The 13,539-nt window shown below is 44.1% G+C and overlaps 1 protein-coding gene across 1 annotated transcript; it reads left to right on the top strand.

The window, feature by feature from the left end:
* The first annotated feature begins 3,700 nt into the window (after nt 1-3,700).
* Nucleotides 3,701-9,832, top strand: Fbxo5 (F-box protein 5). Its single transcript, XM_021221483.2, has 5 exons — nt 3,701-3,943; nt 6,824-7,487; nt 8,307-8,397; nt 9,077-9,256; nt 9,546-9,832. The coding sequence occupies exons 1-5, from the start codon at nt 3,865-3,867 to the stop codon at nt 9,795-9,797; spliced, it is 1,266 nt and encodes a 421-aa protein (XP_021077142.1). The 5' UTR covers nt 3,701-3,864; the 3' UTR covers nt 9,798-9,832.
* The last annotated feature ends 3,707 nt before the right edge of the window (nt 9,833-13,539 follow it).

Below are 13,539 nucleotides of genomic sequence, written 5' to 3'. Positions count from 1 at the left end.
AAAAAAAAAAAAAAAGCCAGTTCGGTATAATAGCAATAGAATCCTAATAGAACCATAACGTGTTGAGATCCTTGGAATGGTTTACACAACCATTTCATTATGAGCCATGCACTTTTCCGACCTGCCTAAACCTAGAAACTTCAAACTTCTGCAGATAGGTGTCAAGGTCCATCCCAAAGGACACTTTACTCTCAAGACAGAAGTAATGACACCTTTTATCTGTACCCTACAACACTTCTCCATATGCTGTGGTCTGAATGTATCCTCAATTCAATGTATGTTCAATGAATACTTAAGAAGCAACATTCAATGTATCCTGAATTCCCAAATTCAAGAACTGAAACTTATTCCCAATACAGTGAGTAGGTATGTTCTGGAAGGTGTTCAAAGCTTTTAGACATGGGATAAGCAGAAGATTCCAAGTTTGAGTCTTTTTGCCCTTACCTCTTAATTCCCCTGAGGCCCTACATCCAGAAGCCATCTCCAAGGCACCAAGCAGCTCGCATCCCACAGTAGTGCCCTTTTCTTCACTTTCCTAAATTCTAGGACTCAGGGAAGTTTCCACTATAGAAATTACTATAGTATTGCTATGAGGAGTATAAAACAAACCAAGGTAATACTTAAGAAGCAACATAGTAAATTTCCTGGTTGATTTCTATCCCAAGTTTATATGCTTAGTAAAGAAATGCAAAGGTGACGTTTCAGAATAGGGTGAAAATATACACTAATAATGGCTTAACTTGCATATTTTTATAAAAAACTTTTATGCCCCTTATGATTCTGGGCAGTGGAGAGTCTCAGTACTCTGGAACTTCACAATTATTTTACTCATTTTATTATTTATTTTTATTTGTATCCATAAATGAATGTTCAGAGAATCTCAAGAGCATAGACGGTAAGCACAGGGCAGGCTGCATGTTTCTATCATTTCCATATACCTCAATGTCTTGTCTGCACTAAGTCTGTAAACAGAATTTGAAGGGATGAAGGCAATTTTCTCTGTAGTTCATATTTCACCCAAGAGGAGAAAAAAAAAATTGACCCAAGTGGGCATGAAAAGACTGGTACCTAGTGAAATGCAGAATGGCCCTCTATCTACTGGAGGGAGACATTCACATGTGCCCACAAGCTAGCTAGAAGCATCAGTTAATACTCTTCCAACACAATTAAGCTCAAATATAATTTAAAGTCGACATTTAATTAACCTGGCAAACTGACCCGGACTGTGACAAATTATTGCGGCATGTAAGAAAACATGCTTGTCTCCTTGTAGAAATTTGAGGTTTTCCAACAACCTGCCAGCCATTTTCTTCAGGAAGGGAAAAACTGCTGGAGAGTAATTTCAGACTACAGTGAAGAACCAAAGGTTACATTCCGGGTGCTCAGTTGTTTGCTAAGCTTGCCTTCCCACCTGAAATTTCCAACTCTCTGTATATGCAAATAAAAGATAAGGAGTCTCCAAGGTCAAGCGGAGTAGAAACAGGAATGTGTACTATCAAGTTCCAGCCAAGAGTATTACTCCCTGGAAAAGCAGAAGGAAGTACAGGACTACTTAAGTCTTGCTGAAAGGAACTTGGTTCATTTTGCCCTCAAGAATACTTCCCGCTACCCCAGGAGGATTCAAAAGTTTGTGCATTCTCTTGACTAGCTCTGAAACCACAGTGAGATCTTAGACTTCTAAGCACAATCCGTATAAAGTGAAAATACTGCTAAGATATTTAAGAATGGCAAGCTAATAGTAAAGCTTTTTCTTGTCATTCCTCAGCACTGTGACAGGTTCCCACTGTCTCTAAAAGCCAAATCCATTATTGTACACACCACTGGTCTGCATCTAGTGTTATTTCACATTAAGGAGTATATTTCGCAAGCACAAAGAACTCCCTGGTACAGCATTTAAAACTGTTTATTTATAATCATTTATTTGAGACAGGGTTTCTCAGTAGCTCTCTCTGTCCGGGAACTAGGTTTTCTGGCTCCTGGGTGTGTGTGTAGGGGGGGGGGGGTGCGCGCGCGCGCGCACCACCACGCCCGACCACGCAGCATTTTAATATCTATTCAGCAAGATTCCAGCTAAAATCCGTACAATCTACAAATACCACATGATCTAGCTTCCGACTTTTCGGGATGCTACCCCACCCCCACCCCATCTCCCTTGCTTGAGCTCTAGGCACTTTTTTTTTTTTATGTAGTTCTTTGCGAGGTCAGTACAGTTCAAAGTGTCAAACTTAACTGACCATTCAAGATTCTCAACCTATGTCTCTATTAACAGTTCTTTTAACACGTGGCTTAGTATCTTTCATTTACTGAAATTTTTGATTGCCAAATTCCTTCTCATTCGGATATAAACTTCCTTAAAGACAGGGCTCGTGTCTTTTCAGCCATTTTTACTTAGAGGCTCAGTTCTCGGGTACAAAACAGAAAAAGCTGTCAAGGTTTTGGTAAGCAACATCACCCACATCACTATTTTTATGCAACACTCCAAACGTGAAAATGCCAGAAAACTAGGAATAAACAAAAAGAATTTGATAAAAACTGGATCCACCCAGCGTTTGTATGACTCAGTCCAATCTTGGTCCCGCTTTACACAGGAGCTGCATGGAACACTAACAGAAAGTCATATACTCTTGCAGAGAAGCAAGAGGGAAATGGTATATCCTGTAGCTTTACTGCTCTGTATTCTGAATAAGTTCGGTGTATTGTCACCACTTAGAAATAAATTCGAGACGTGCAATACCCAGCATCATTAGCGGCGCACTCTAGCTCACCATCAGACTTAATAATACTTTCACTCTCGCCTTTGATATAAAAATATCCACGTGGCCAGGGCGCTCCACCCCAAAGAGACGGGAGCCTGACATATTTAGGGGGAACAGGTCGGCTGTTTCTTGAGCCTAGCCAACGAAGGTTAAGAACACATAAAATGAAATACAAATTAACACTTTAAGAATTCGTGATGGTTGAAAACCCAAAATAATGCAACGGTCAGGTCTAGGTACTGGGCCGCGCCCTCCGCCTCGGGGAGGCGCCAAGGAAAGGGACGCCCGGGTCCCGCTACGCGCCGTCCCGGGGGCAAGGGCGGTTCTCGGGTCACATACCCCGCCCAGCTAGTCCGCCCCGCCCGGAGGGAACCGCCAGGCTCCTCGCGCGCAAGCGCCAACCCGCCAACTCCGTAGCCGCCGCCGCGCAGTACGCAAGCGCAGGAGCTCCAGTCAGGGGGCGGAGCCAATTTAGGAGGGAGAGTAGAGCGCGCCTAAATCCTAGAGAGGCGGGTCCGGAGCCAGGGGAAGGGCCTGTGTTCCGGAGGTGTGGACTTAAAGGGTGGCGGGTTTGCAGCTGTGCAAACTCGCTCGTAACAGACGATGGAGGAAGACCGGGGCCCCGTCTGTGTCCATCACAGACTTTCAGGCAGAAGTCGGAGCTGTCCCCAGGACATGAGGACTCTGGAGAAGCCGGTTCGCGGGATAACGGAGGGGGGTGCGGGGAGAGGGCAGCATGGCGGGCGTACGCAGACGTCCCGCCGCCTTCGCAGACCACGCCTACCTGGGCGAGCTGGCCAGCTCCTTCCGCAACTTTGGGGAGGCGGGGATCTGGGTGTGTGGGAGGGGCCCTGGCGCCAGGGCCGGCTCCGCCCCCGCGCCCTCCTATTGGGCGAGCGAGGGCGTCCTCTCATGCTGCCTGCCTATTGGCACGCGCTTGCAAACGCCGCGCCCCATTGGTCTGTTCTGATTTGGGCACCAAATTCAAAGATTTTAAAAGTACCAGCTGGCGCCTTTTAAGAGCTAGGGCTCGGCGCATCGGCTGGCGGGCCACCTCTTTCCTGTGGTCGCCGCCACCTCCCCTGCCCTGGAGCCCGAGTTTTCCGGCATGAGCCGGCGCACCTGCAGTGATCTGCGCCGGCCGTCCTCCTGTCCCTGCAGTCTTGGCGCGCGGACGACCGTGGACGGTGAGTGTGGGGCGGACATCGTGGGAATCCTCTCTCTGTGGCGGCGGCCTCCGAGACAGGGTGCTTGCAGATCGCGGTGTTCCGGGCCTCAGGGGACCTCCTGGGCCCGGGACTGGGAGGAAGGAGACGCAGGGCATGGGTGGCTGGTGCAGAGTGGGACAGATGTGCTCGGCCTTGTACGGGGTCCTACCATCTCATCCCACCCCGAGACCCTGCCTGGGCGCCAAATGCCCCCTCCTCTACCCTCCCCCACTCAGGCTCGAGCTGTGACAGGACTGTGGGACTCCAGGCTGGCCAGATGGCCCCATCTCTAGCCCCTGCGCCCCCCATTTCGCAACTCATCTACCTCGCATCCAAACTCAGTCTCCGTAACTTTTTACCCTCAGAGCCCTGGCTGGAGAGCGCGGGAGATTGAGCTCCGCGCTTATCTCCCGCCTTCCCTCGTGCACCGCTCCCTCGGGGCACCTCCCACCACCGACCCCCTCAGCATTTCTAGGGGCTCCTTCCCAGCTCCCGCCAAATGTGAAGGACCCTCCAGCCCCCGCCTGCCCACTGTACCAAATGGAAAAAGATTTTTTTTTTCTCCCCTTTTTTGCCACTTCTCAGTAAGTCTCTAGGCCTGGAGTCGGCAGGGGAGGGTTTTAAAAAGCGCCCTTTTTCCTCCGAAACGGTGAGTTTGCCTGTAGTGTTTAGCTGATGAAAGAATCGAGGAGGGGTTGTTTAGTTTTCCGGTGTTTTGAAGAATTAATGGTCACTTTTTCCAAAGATTAGGTGAGAGCAGAGAGAATCATTTGTTTATTTTCTTATTTATTTTTTATCTTGGCATTTCAGTGAAAGATGCATCGATTTTACCCGTAGAAATTTTCGAAACTCAAGGAAGAAGCAATTCTCTCTCCCCACCCCCTCTCTAAGTCTTGAAGAGAAGAAACTACTAGCTTAGAAGAATGTGTTTGTAAAAGATGACCTGAGTCTCCGTTAAAAAATAAAAAATTTAATGGTTTTACGATGGGATTCTGTTGCTCAGTTTTCCTCCTCAGGAAATACTTGCTGCCCCCAAGTCTTCTCCCCCACTTGGTTTACAGCCTTGAAGAAACCTTAAAACATAATTAGAACATTTAAATATTTTTCAAAGTAGGCGTAAAGGTTTTCTCTTGACTTATACTTTCAATTACCTTTCCTCACCCTTCCTCAAAGAAGGGATGGTGTTTGACCTTGGCCACATGGCTGGGTACTGAGACTGAAACCTAGTTAACATATGGAAGAGCTAAGACTTTAACGCCAGCTTTAATTACAGTATTTAATGTGGAGTGTAAAGCCTGTGTTTATAAGTTAAATGAAAGGTCAGAGTTGGTGCACTTTATAACTATCCACCTTTCTCCCATCCCATGATTGGCTGAGGGGTGCTAATGTGAGTTCTAAAATAATGATTTTTTTGGGGGGGGGGGTTTCGAGACAGGGTCTCTCTGTGTAGCCCTGGCTGTCCTGGAACTCACTCTGTAGACCAGGCTGGCCTCGAACTCAGAGATCCGCCTGCCTCTGCCTCCCAAGTGCTGGGATTAAAGGTGTGTGCCACCACGCCCGGCTAGGAATATTTTTTGTTTTATCTGTAAGTTCATTTTAAAGACAGCCCCCCAAACCTAATAGAATAAGCTGGTCAGAAAGTTCAGCAGAGATTCTTTCATTTGAAGTTTTGCCTTCTAATTTGTGCTTGTGTGGGATTTATCTTGATTTTCAGTGTAAGAAATGCCAGCAAGTTTGCCTTTTTGTGACTAACTAAACAGATGCTTTTAATTAGATCATGCATTTAATCCAGTTGTTTTCTTCTCCATTTTGTGGATGGGAAAACTGAGGCCAAGTTTTTGCCGTTAAGTGGACATCAGATGAATGAAATAGCAAAACTAGACATGTGCCCCACATTTGTTTGATTGGGGGGGGTTATGGAATTCCTTAATCTGCCTTTATGTCTGCTCAACATGAACATAATACAAAATATTTCTTAGTGTTTAGGAGCACTTAGCCCAACATTTGAAATTTTCTTGATTTCAGATGGATTTAGCTGTGTGTGTGTGTGTGTGTGTGTGTGTGTGTGTGTATAAGATCCAGATTTTTATCTTCTGATACTTTTCTCTAATTTAGAAAACAGAGAGTCCTGTAGTCTGGAAAAGTTTAAAAGAAAAATACTTAAAAATCAAAATGATGGCAGCATGTGAAATTCAGTCCCAGGCCACTAGTGAGAGTGAGAATTAGAGGAGTTTGAGCCAAAAGTAAACATTGTAAATGGTAGACGAAGAGTATGTCCCTGCACTAGGGTTTTGATGCCAAAGTTGTCTGTCCACTATGGTTTTCTTGCTCCTGCAAGTCCTGTCTCAAAGAAATAAGGCAATGTGGTCCCAGTCTCACTTTAGAGGAACTGACTAAGGGGAGTCATGAAAGGGACAGCCAGGGCTGGGGGTGGATGTGCTTTCCCATCACCTTGCCACCTGTGCCTAGTCACACAGAAATAGAAGAAAACAACTTCATAGCTGCTGTCCTCTGACCACTTATGCAGCATGATTCTTGGTGTGCCCACAGAGAAGAGTTAAGTGGGGGGAGAGGAGGCTTAGTTCATTAGTTCAAAGGAAGCCTATGGAAATGATAGCTAGATGGGATGTGGCATCCTGGAACTGTGTCATGTATGGGTTTTAGTTAATAGTATTGAGTTAATATTCTGTTTATTGGCACATGCACACCATGGTAATGGAAGGTATCCATTTCTGGTGCTGGGTATCTAAGGGTTATGATATTGTCTGTAAAGACCCTGGGTTCAGTTCTCAGCAAGAAGTTGGGGAACAAGTTACCACAAAAGTGATTTTTATTCTGTTTCTTGTGTTCTTTTTGTAGGTTGTAAAGAAAAAAGCCCTGTTCTTTCTGTTACAATGAAGTGTTTTAATTGCAACCCTGATCTTTCTGAGCTTGAAGTGGTGAAGCCTGAGGACAGTGGGATAGAAGGTTCCTACAGTCCCGTGTGTTTGGAACCTTCCTGTGAGGACTGTGTTAGAAACCATGAGAGGTTGTCTTTCGTCGAGTCACCAATTGTGGAACATGATAACAAGGAAAATCAACGTGTACGAAACACACTAGATAATTCAAACGAAACAGAAGAGCTAGAGACCAGTAGACTGTATGAGGACAGTGGCTACTCATCATTCACACAAAGTGACCGTGAGGATGGCATCCTTATCCTGGAGAATTTCAGAAACAGTCCCCAGGCCCGTCTGCTGCCATCGCAGAGCCCGGATCAGCATCCCAACAAAGCCTTGCTGCCTGTCCTGCATTTTGAAAGAGTGGTTTGCTCAACATTAAAAAAGAATAGCAAGCGAAACTCTAAAGTGGATCGAGAAATGCTGAAGGAAGTTATTGCCAGCGGAAACTTTAGACTGCAAAATATAATTGGCAAGAAAATGGGACTAGAACACCTAGATATCCTGGCTGAGCTCTCCCGGAGGGGATTTATGCACCTGTTGGCTAATATTTTGACGAAGCTCAGCGGCATGGACTTAATAAAGTGAGTTTGAGTGTGCTGCACTCTGCATGTAGTAGATAACAAAGGACCTGGTTGTGCAGACCAATGTAAAGTGGTCTTACAGTGCTGACTTATGTTTGGTTGACATTTGAAATGGAAGAAAATCTATGAAAATCTGCATCCAGTCTTGTCACTTTGAATTTCATGGTCTTTCATTAGAAGGATGTATTCTATACTAAATTATCTGGCTAGCTGAAATGAAATGGGTAGATAAGGTGGTTTCTTTTTTTTTTTTTTGGTTTTGGTTTTTTTTTTTTTTTTTTTTTTTGAGACAGGGTTTCCTCTGTGTGGTCCTGGCTGTCCTGGAACTCACTCTGTAGACCAGGCTGACCTTGAACTCAGGAATCCGCCTGCCTCTGCCTCCCTAGTGATGGGATTAAAGGAGTGCGCAGCACCACCATGCCCGGCTGATTGGGTGGTTTCTGTATTCAGCATTGTGAAGTGTGCCATTTCAGTTGATGTAATAGATTTTTCAAAACTGGGTTTAAGTAGCCTAGTGTCTTCTCAAACAACTAAGGTGGAGGTGTATACACTGTACTGGTATGAAATCGCTTATCCCAGTAGATACTCAAGAAAGAAATGGATACAACAAGCTTGGTGAGAGCTTTTTTTTTTAAAAAAAAAAAAAAAAAACTCAACATTTTGGCTGGCCTTTGGTAGTCTGGCTAAGCACTCATAACTGGGCTCTGTCATTCCCAGATCCTAATCCGCCCAGCTTTAGTGTGTGTTCTTTTGTATAGCTTGTAAGCATCGGCTTCTGTTCTCAGTTGGACTTAGACCTTTGTCTCCTTTGTTTTCTAGTCTGTCTAAAGTGAGCAGAATTTGGAAGAAGATCCTGGAAAACAATAAGGGAGCATTCCAGCTCTACAGCAAAACCATGCAGAGAGTCATTGTAAGGCTTCCAAAGTGCTATTTTTCTTAAGCTGCCGTTGCTCTTTTAGGGGTAGAAACAAATGCTTGTAAATTCATTAAACTCATAAGAAATGTCAGCTTCCTGGGGAAGAAGGATGTGGGGCGCTGGCAGTTATGGATCTTCTATAGAACTTGTTAATAAGCCTAAGTTTGAAAAAAATTCTACTTTGTGTGAGACACACCACAAAGTGGTCTCAAGCAACCAGTTAACTTACTGGTATAGAGGAAGAGTGTAATTTTCTAAAGTACTTGCTAATTGTGGTATTCTGACAGTTGATCATTATATGATTGAGATATGCCCCTAAGGCAGGATGGCCTCAGGTGTCTGTAAACTTGGAATACTGGAGGTTTGAGAAGTTTAAAGTCAGCATGGAGCTACATCTTGAACCTGTTCTCAAAAACCTAAAATAAATGTTTATTAGCTGACTGCTGCCCTCTATTGGTAATGGGAAGAATAAAGTAAGTGGACAGGACTTTATTTAGTGTTGACCTTGGCTAGTTTAAAAGGCACCTTAAATTCCTAGTAGGCCTCTCTGATTCACACTTTGAGGGAGTTCCTTTTTGGAGTGTTTCTGTGCATAGCTCTGCCCCATGGAGGGGCCGGTATTACAGTCCTGTACGAAAAAGAATTGAAAATCTCTTTTTAAACTTTCAATCAGGAAAGCAGTAAGTTGTCACTACATGCTACAACTAGAGGATATGTTGTGGGCAGACCTGCACTAACTTCTATTCAAAAGTCATCGACCTGGGCACCTCCCAAAAAAGATGCTCAAGTCAAGTCCTCCAGTCAGCGTGGTCAGAACGGTTCTACCTACAGCCGGCACAACGAGTTCGTGGAGGTAACTAACGGGAAAGTTTTAGAAATGAGGAACACTTAAAGTAAGAAAGGGTTTCACAGGACAGTTTGTCACTACATGGTATTTGGTGTCTGGCACTAAATTACATCACATGATGGTGATAACAGCTGGATATAAGGCATACCTTTCAGGAGTTTAAGGGCTCCTATTACTCTGAACCCATTAGGTAATGGATACTTAAATGTTTATATTGGAGGCATGGCTCTCCTTCTGGTTTAGTAACAAATTCATTCAGGATACTAAAATACACATGGATTTCTTTTTCTTCCAGGTGGCAAAGACATTGAAGAACAACGAAAGCCTCAAAGCCTGTGTTCGCTGTAATTTCCCTGCAAAATATGACCACTATTTAGAGCGAGCAGTCTGCAAACGGGAAAGCTGTCAATTCGAATATTGTACAAAGTGTCTGTGTGCTTACCATAACAACAAAGACTGTTTGAATAGCAAGATCCTAAAAGCCAGCTGTAAAGTGGGTCCTTTGCCTGGAACTAAAAAGAGTAAAAAGAACTTACAAAGATTGTGACCTTTCGTAATCAACTGTGAGATCTTGGCTACTTTTTGGAGTTTTTTGTTTGTTTTGTTTTTCGAGATAGGGTTTCTCTGGATAGCCCTGGCTGTCCTGGAACTCACTTTGCTACTTCAAAAAAAAAAAAAAAACCTTCATCTTTAAGAAAGTAAAAGTAATTACGATGCCTTTTGTGAATAGAGGAATTCATTGTCCATAAAAATGCCAAGATTTAATTATTTTATGAAAAACAAACTGGATAAAATTGATTGGACTTTTGGCAAGGGAGGGCTGTGGTCTTTTTTTATGGAGTCTTGAGAATATTTGCTTCAGTATCTGAGATTCTCTTTACCAAATTTGTATCATACTTCTATCTACTTGAGTCTGTCCATTTAAATGTTTGTCAATGTGTGTTTTTTTATACCTGTAAATATCTGTTTTCACATGCCAGATAAAATAAGTACACATAATTTTGTTTAGTTACAATAAAATTGTTGGAGGCATAAATGATGTGTGCAGTTTTTATGAATGTGTTAGCCCTGGAAATAAAGTGCATTAAGCTGTGAAGGGAACTGGGTGGATCATGTCCCAGAGGGCTTGTCATATCCTCCCTGAGTTCTCTCCCACTAGCTTATCTTGTAAGTCATACAGATAAACATCTTGATGGATGCAGCAATTCCTTAAAACAAAGGCCCCTATGTTAATAATCCACCAGCAACAGCATGAGGGCACTTTCTGTCTCCACAAGACCCCTCACCACAGGGAGACTAAGGGGCATATAGTGCTGGATCAGTTCGCCGGGAAGTGGGCCATTGTTTGATTTTTACCTTATTTAAAATAATTTATTCTAGATAATCTGCAGTGCTGGTTCATTGGTCTCAGTCACCTTATGCTTTCGAGAAATCTATCCTTCAGTTTTAAAGAATAACTTAATTGTATATAGTGAGGTCAAGATTTATATGTGAGTATACTGTAGCTGTCTTTAGATACAACAGAAGAGGGCATCAGATCTCATTATGGATGGTTGTGAACCACCATGTAGTTGCTGGGATTTGAACTCAGGACCTTTGGAAGAGCAGTCATTGCTCTTAACCACTGAGCCATCTCTCCTGCCCCTAGCAACTCATAAGGACATTTAATTGGGGTTGGTTTATAGGTCCAGAGGTTCAGTCCATTATCAAGGCAGGAACATGGCAGCATCCAGGTAGGCATGGGGCTTGAGGAGCTGAGAGTTCTACATCTTCATCTGAAGGCTGCTAGTGGAAGACTGGCTTGGGCAGCTAGGATGAGAGTCTTAAAGCCTACAGTGACACACCTACTCCAATAGGGTCACACCTAATAGTGCCACTCCCTTGGCTGAGCATATACAAGCCATCATACCATCTGTCATTGCTTACCTGGCTTTAGGGATTCCTGATGAAAAAGTTGATTCCTTAGTGAGATTAGATGTGGAAATTGACATCTGGAGCTGTCAGTATTCTGTACTATTAGCATTATATATAATAGGGCACAAACAGGGATTTTGATTTTGTGTTTCAACAATTTTGATTTCACAATGCATCCTGGAGTTGGTGATCCATTTGATTTAGGGAATTATTAGTTTGTCGAGAGGGTTTCTTTGTGTGGCCCTGGAACCTAGAGATCTGCCTGCCTCTGCTGGAATTACAGTTGTGCACCACTGCTGGGCTTTGAGGAATTTCCATAGTTGCATCAAATAGGGCTTTTCGTTTGTTTGTTTGTTTGTTTGGTTGGTTGGTTGGTTGGTTGGTTGGTTGGTTTTTTTGAGAGACAGGGTTTCTTTGTATAGCCCTGGCTGTCCTGGAACTCAGAAATCTACCTGCCTTTGCCTCCTAAGTGCTGGAATTAAAGGCATGACCACCACTGCCCAGCATCAAATAGGTTTCTTGTGTCATTAATCTTGTAAGTTTCTTCAACATCACTGGTATCAGATTTGGTTTCTTAGTTGTATCCCAAGCTTTGGAAGTCAAGATTGCTCCCCCCTAGCCCTTATCTAAATGTAATCATTCCTAAGTAGGTGATCCTGTTACTCTTTCGCCTGCCTAGCCTCACTAATTCTGGGTTGGCCACAGTTTCTCTGTGGCCTTGACCATTCTGGAACACATTAGACCAACAGGCTTGCTTTAAACTCAGGAGATCCACCTTTGTCTCCCAGGATGCTGGGATTAAAGGATTAAAGGAATGGGGCACTTCACCACAGGGTTCTCAGCCTGCTTTTGTTTGTTTGTTTGTTTGTTTTTGTTTTTGTTTTTTTTCAAGACAGGGTTTCTCTCTGTATAGCCCTGGCTGTCCTGGAACTCAACTTTGTAGACCAGGCTGGCCTTGAACTTGAACTCAGAAATCCTCCTGCCTCTGCCTCCCGAGTGCTGGGATTAAAGGCATGTGCCACCATGCCCGGCTGATTGTTTTTTCAATTTACTTTACTTTATGTTATGTGAGTACACTCTTGCTATCTTCAGACACACCAGAAGAGGGCATCAGATCCCATTACAGATGGCTGTGAGCCTGGTATTTGAACTCAGGACCTCTGGAAGAGCAGTCAGTGCTCTTAACTGCTGAGCCATCTCTCCAGCCCCCACTTCTTTTTATGAGATAGTATCTCCCCTTTTGCTCAGTGGTTTGGAGGGAGCTTCTAATTCAGTACATTTAGTTTTTGAAGAAAATATCAATATCTCTACATTGTTGTGCTGGTAAATTCAGATCAGTTCAGTTTTGTTTGTTTTGTTTTGGTTTTGTTTTGTTTTTGTTGTTCACCTGAAACAAGTGAGGACCACCTAGGAAGAGGGAAACCATTGAGAAAGTGCCTCCATAAGATTAGTCAATAGATGAACCTGGGGAGCATTTTCTTGATTAGAGTGTGGGAAAACCCAACCCACTGGCAGTGGTACCCTCCCTGTGTGCAGGGTCCTGGGTGTAGGCTGAGCAAGGAATCGGAGCAAGCCACAGGGCAAAGGAGTACTTCCTGTTTCATGGTCCGCTGCGGTTGCCACATCCACCTCCTGCCTTGAGCTCCTGACCTGCCTCCCCTTCTTGATGGACCACAACTGTAAACCACGACCTGAAACAAACCCCTTCTCCCCGCAAATTGCTTCTGGTTGTAGTGTTTTATCACAAATTGCAAGGTAACCTACCTTTTAAGGATGCACGAAGATAATTTCCCAAATCTGTGCCCTTTTCTCAAGAAATGTATGCCAACACTCAGTCTGTGGGTTTTGCCACTGTACTGCCAGGGCAGCACTGGTACTTTCTTACAGCTTTCATTTATATCCTAATGATGGGTGGCTGCTGAGCATCTTTCCATGGTACTTGGTGCATTAGTCAGAGTTCTCTAGAGTCACAGAACTGATGGAATGTCCCTCTATATTAATGGAATTTATTGTAATGGCTTACAGTCTGAAGTCCAGCTAACACAACAATGGGCAGCTATGAATGGGAAGCCCAAAAATCTAGTACTCACTCAATCCCATGAGGCTATTTGTTTCAACTGGTCTTCTGCAGAAGCAAGTTCCAATAGATGTGCTGGCAAGTAAATGCAAGCAGTCAAGGAAGGGAGCCTTCCTTCTGTCCCAAAGTCCTTATGTATGCCTTCAGCAGAAGGTGTGGCCCAGATCAAAGGTGTGTACTACTGAGCCTGGATATGGAATTTGCTTGGTCCCAGGCTGGCCTTGGACTCAGACAGCTGCTCGCCTAAGTCTCTGGGGATTAAAGGTGTATACTACCTTGCTTGGGTCTAAGCTTTTCA

This window comes from Mus pahari, chromosome 21 (assembly GCF_900095145.1).
Source record: "Mus pahari chromosome 21, PAHARI_EIJ_v1.1, whole genome shotgun sequence".
In the NCBI taxonomy this organism is placed as follows: Eukaryota; Metazoa; Chordata; class Mammalia; order Rodentia; family Muridae; genus Mus; species Mus pahari.
The sequence above is the reverse complement of the archived record's forward strand: the minus strand, read 5'-3'. Positions and strand labels throughout refer to the sequence as shown.

Excerpts from the sequence above, each read along its gene's own strand:
- Fbxo5 (XM_021221483.2), top strand. The coding sequence starts at position 3,865 with ATGAGCCGGCGCACCTGCAGTGATCTGCGCCGGCCGTCCTCCTGTCCC. Across the intron at positions 7,488-8,306 it reads AGCGGCATGGACTTAATAAA|TCTGTCTAAAGTGAGCAGAA; the intron begins GTGAGTTTGAGT and ends TTTGTTTTCTAG. Across the intron at positions 9,257-9,545 it reads GGCACAACGAGTTCGTGGAG|GTGGCAAAGACATTGAAGAA; the intron begins GTAACTAACGGG and ends TTTTTCTTCCAG.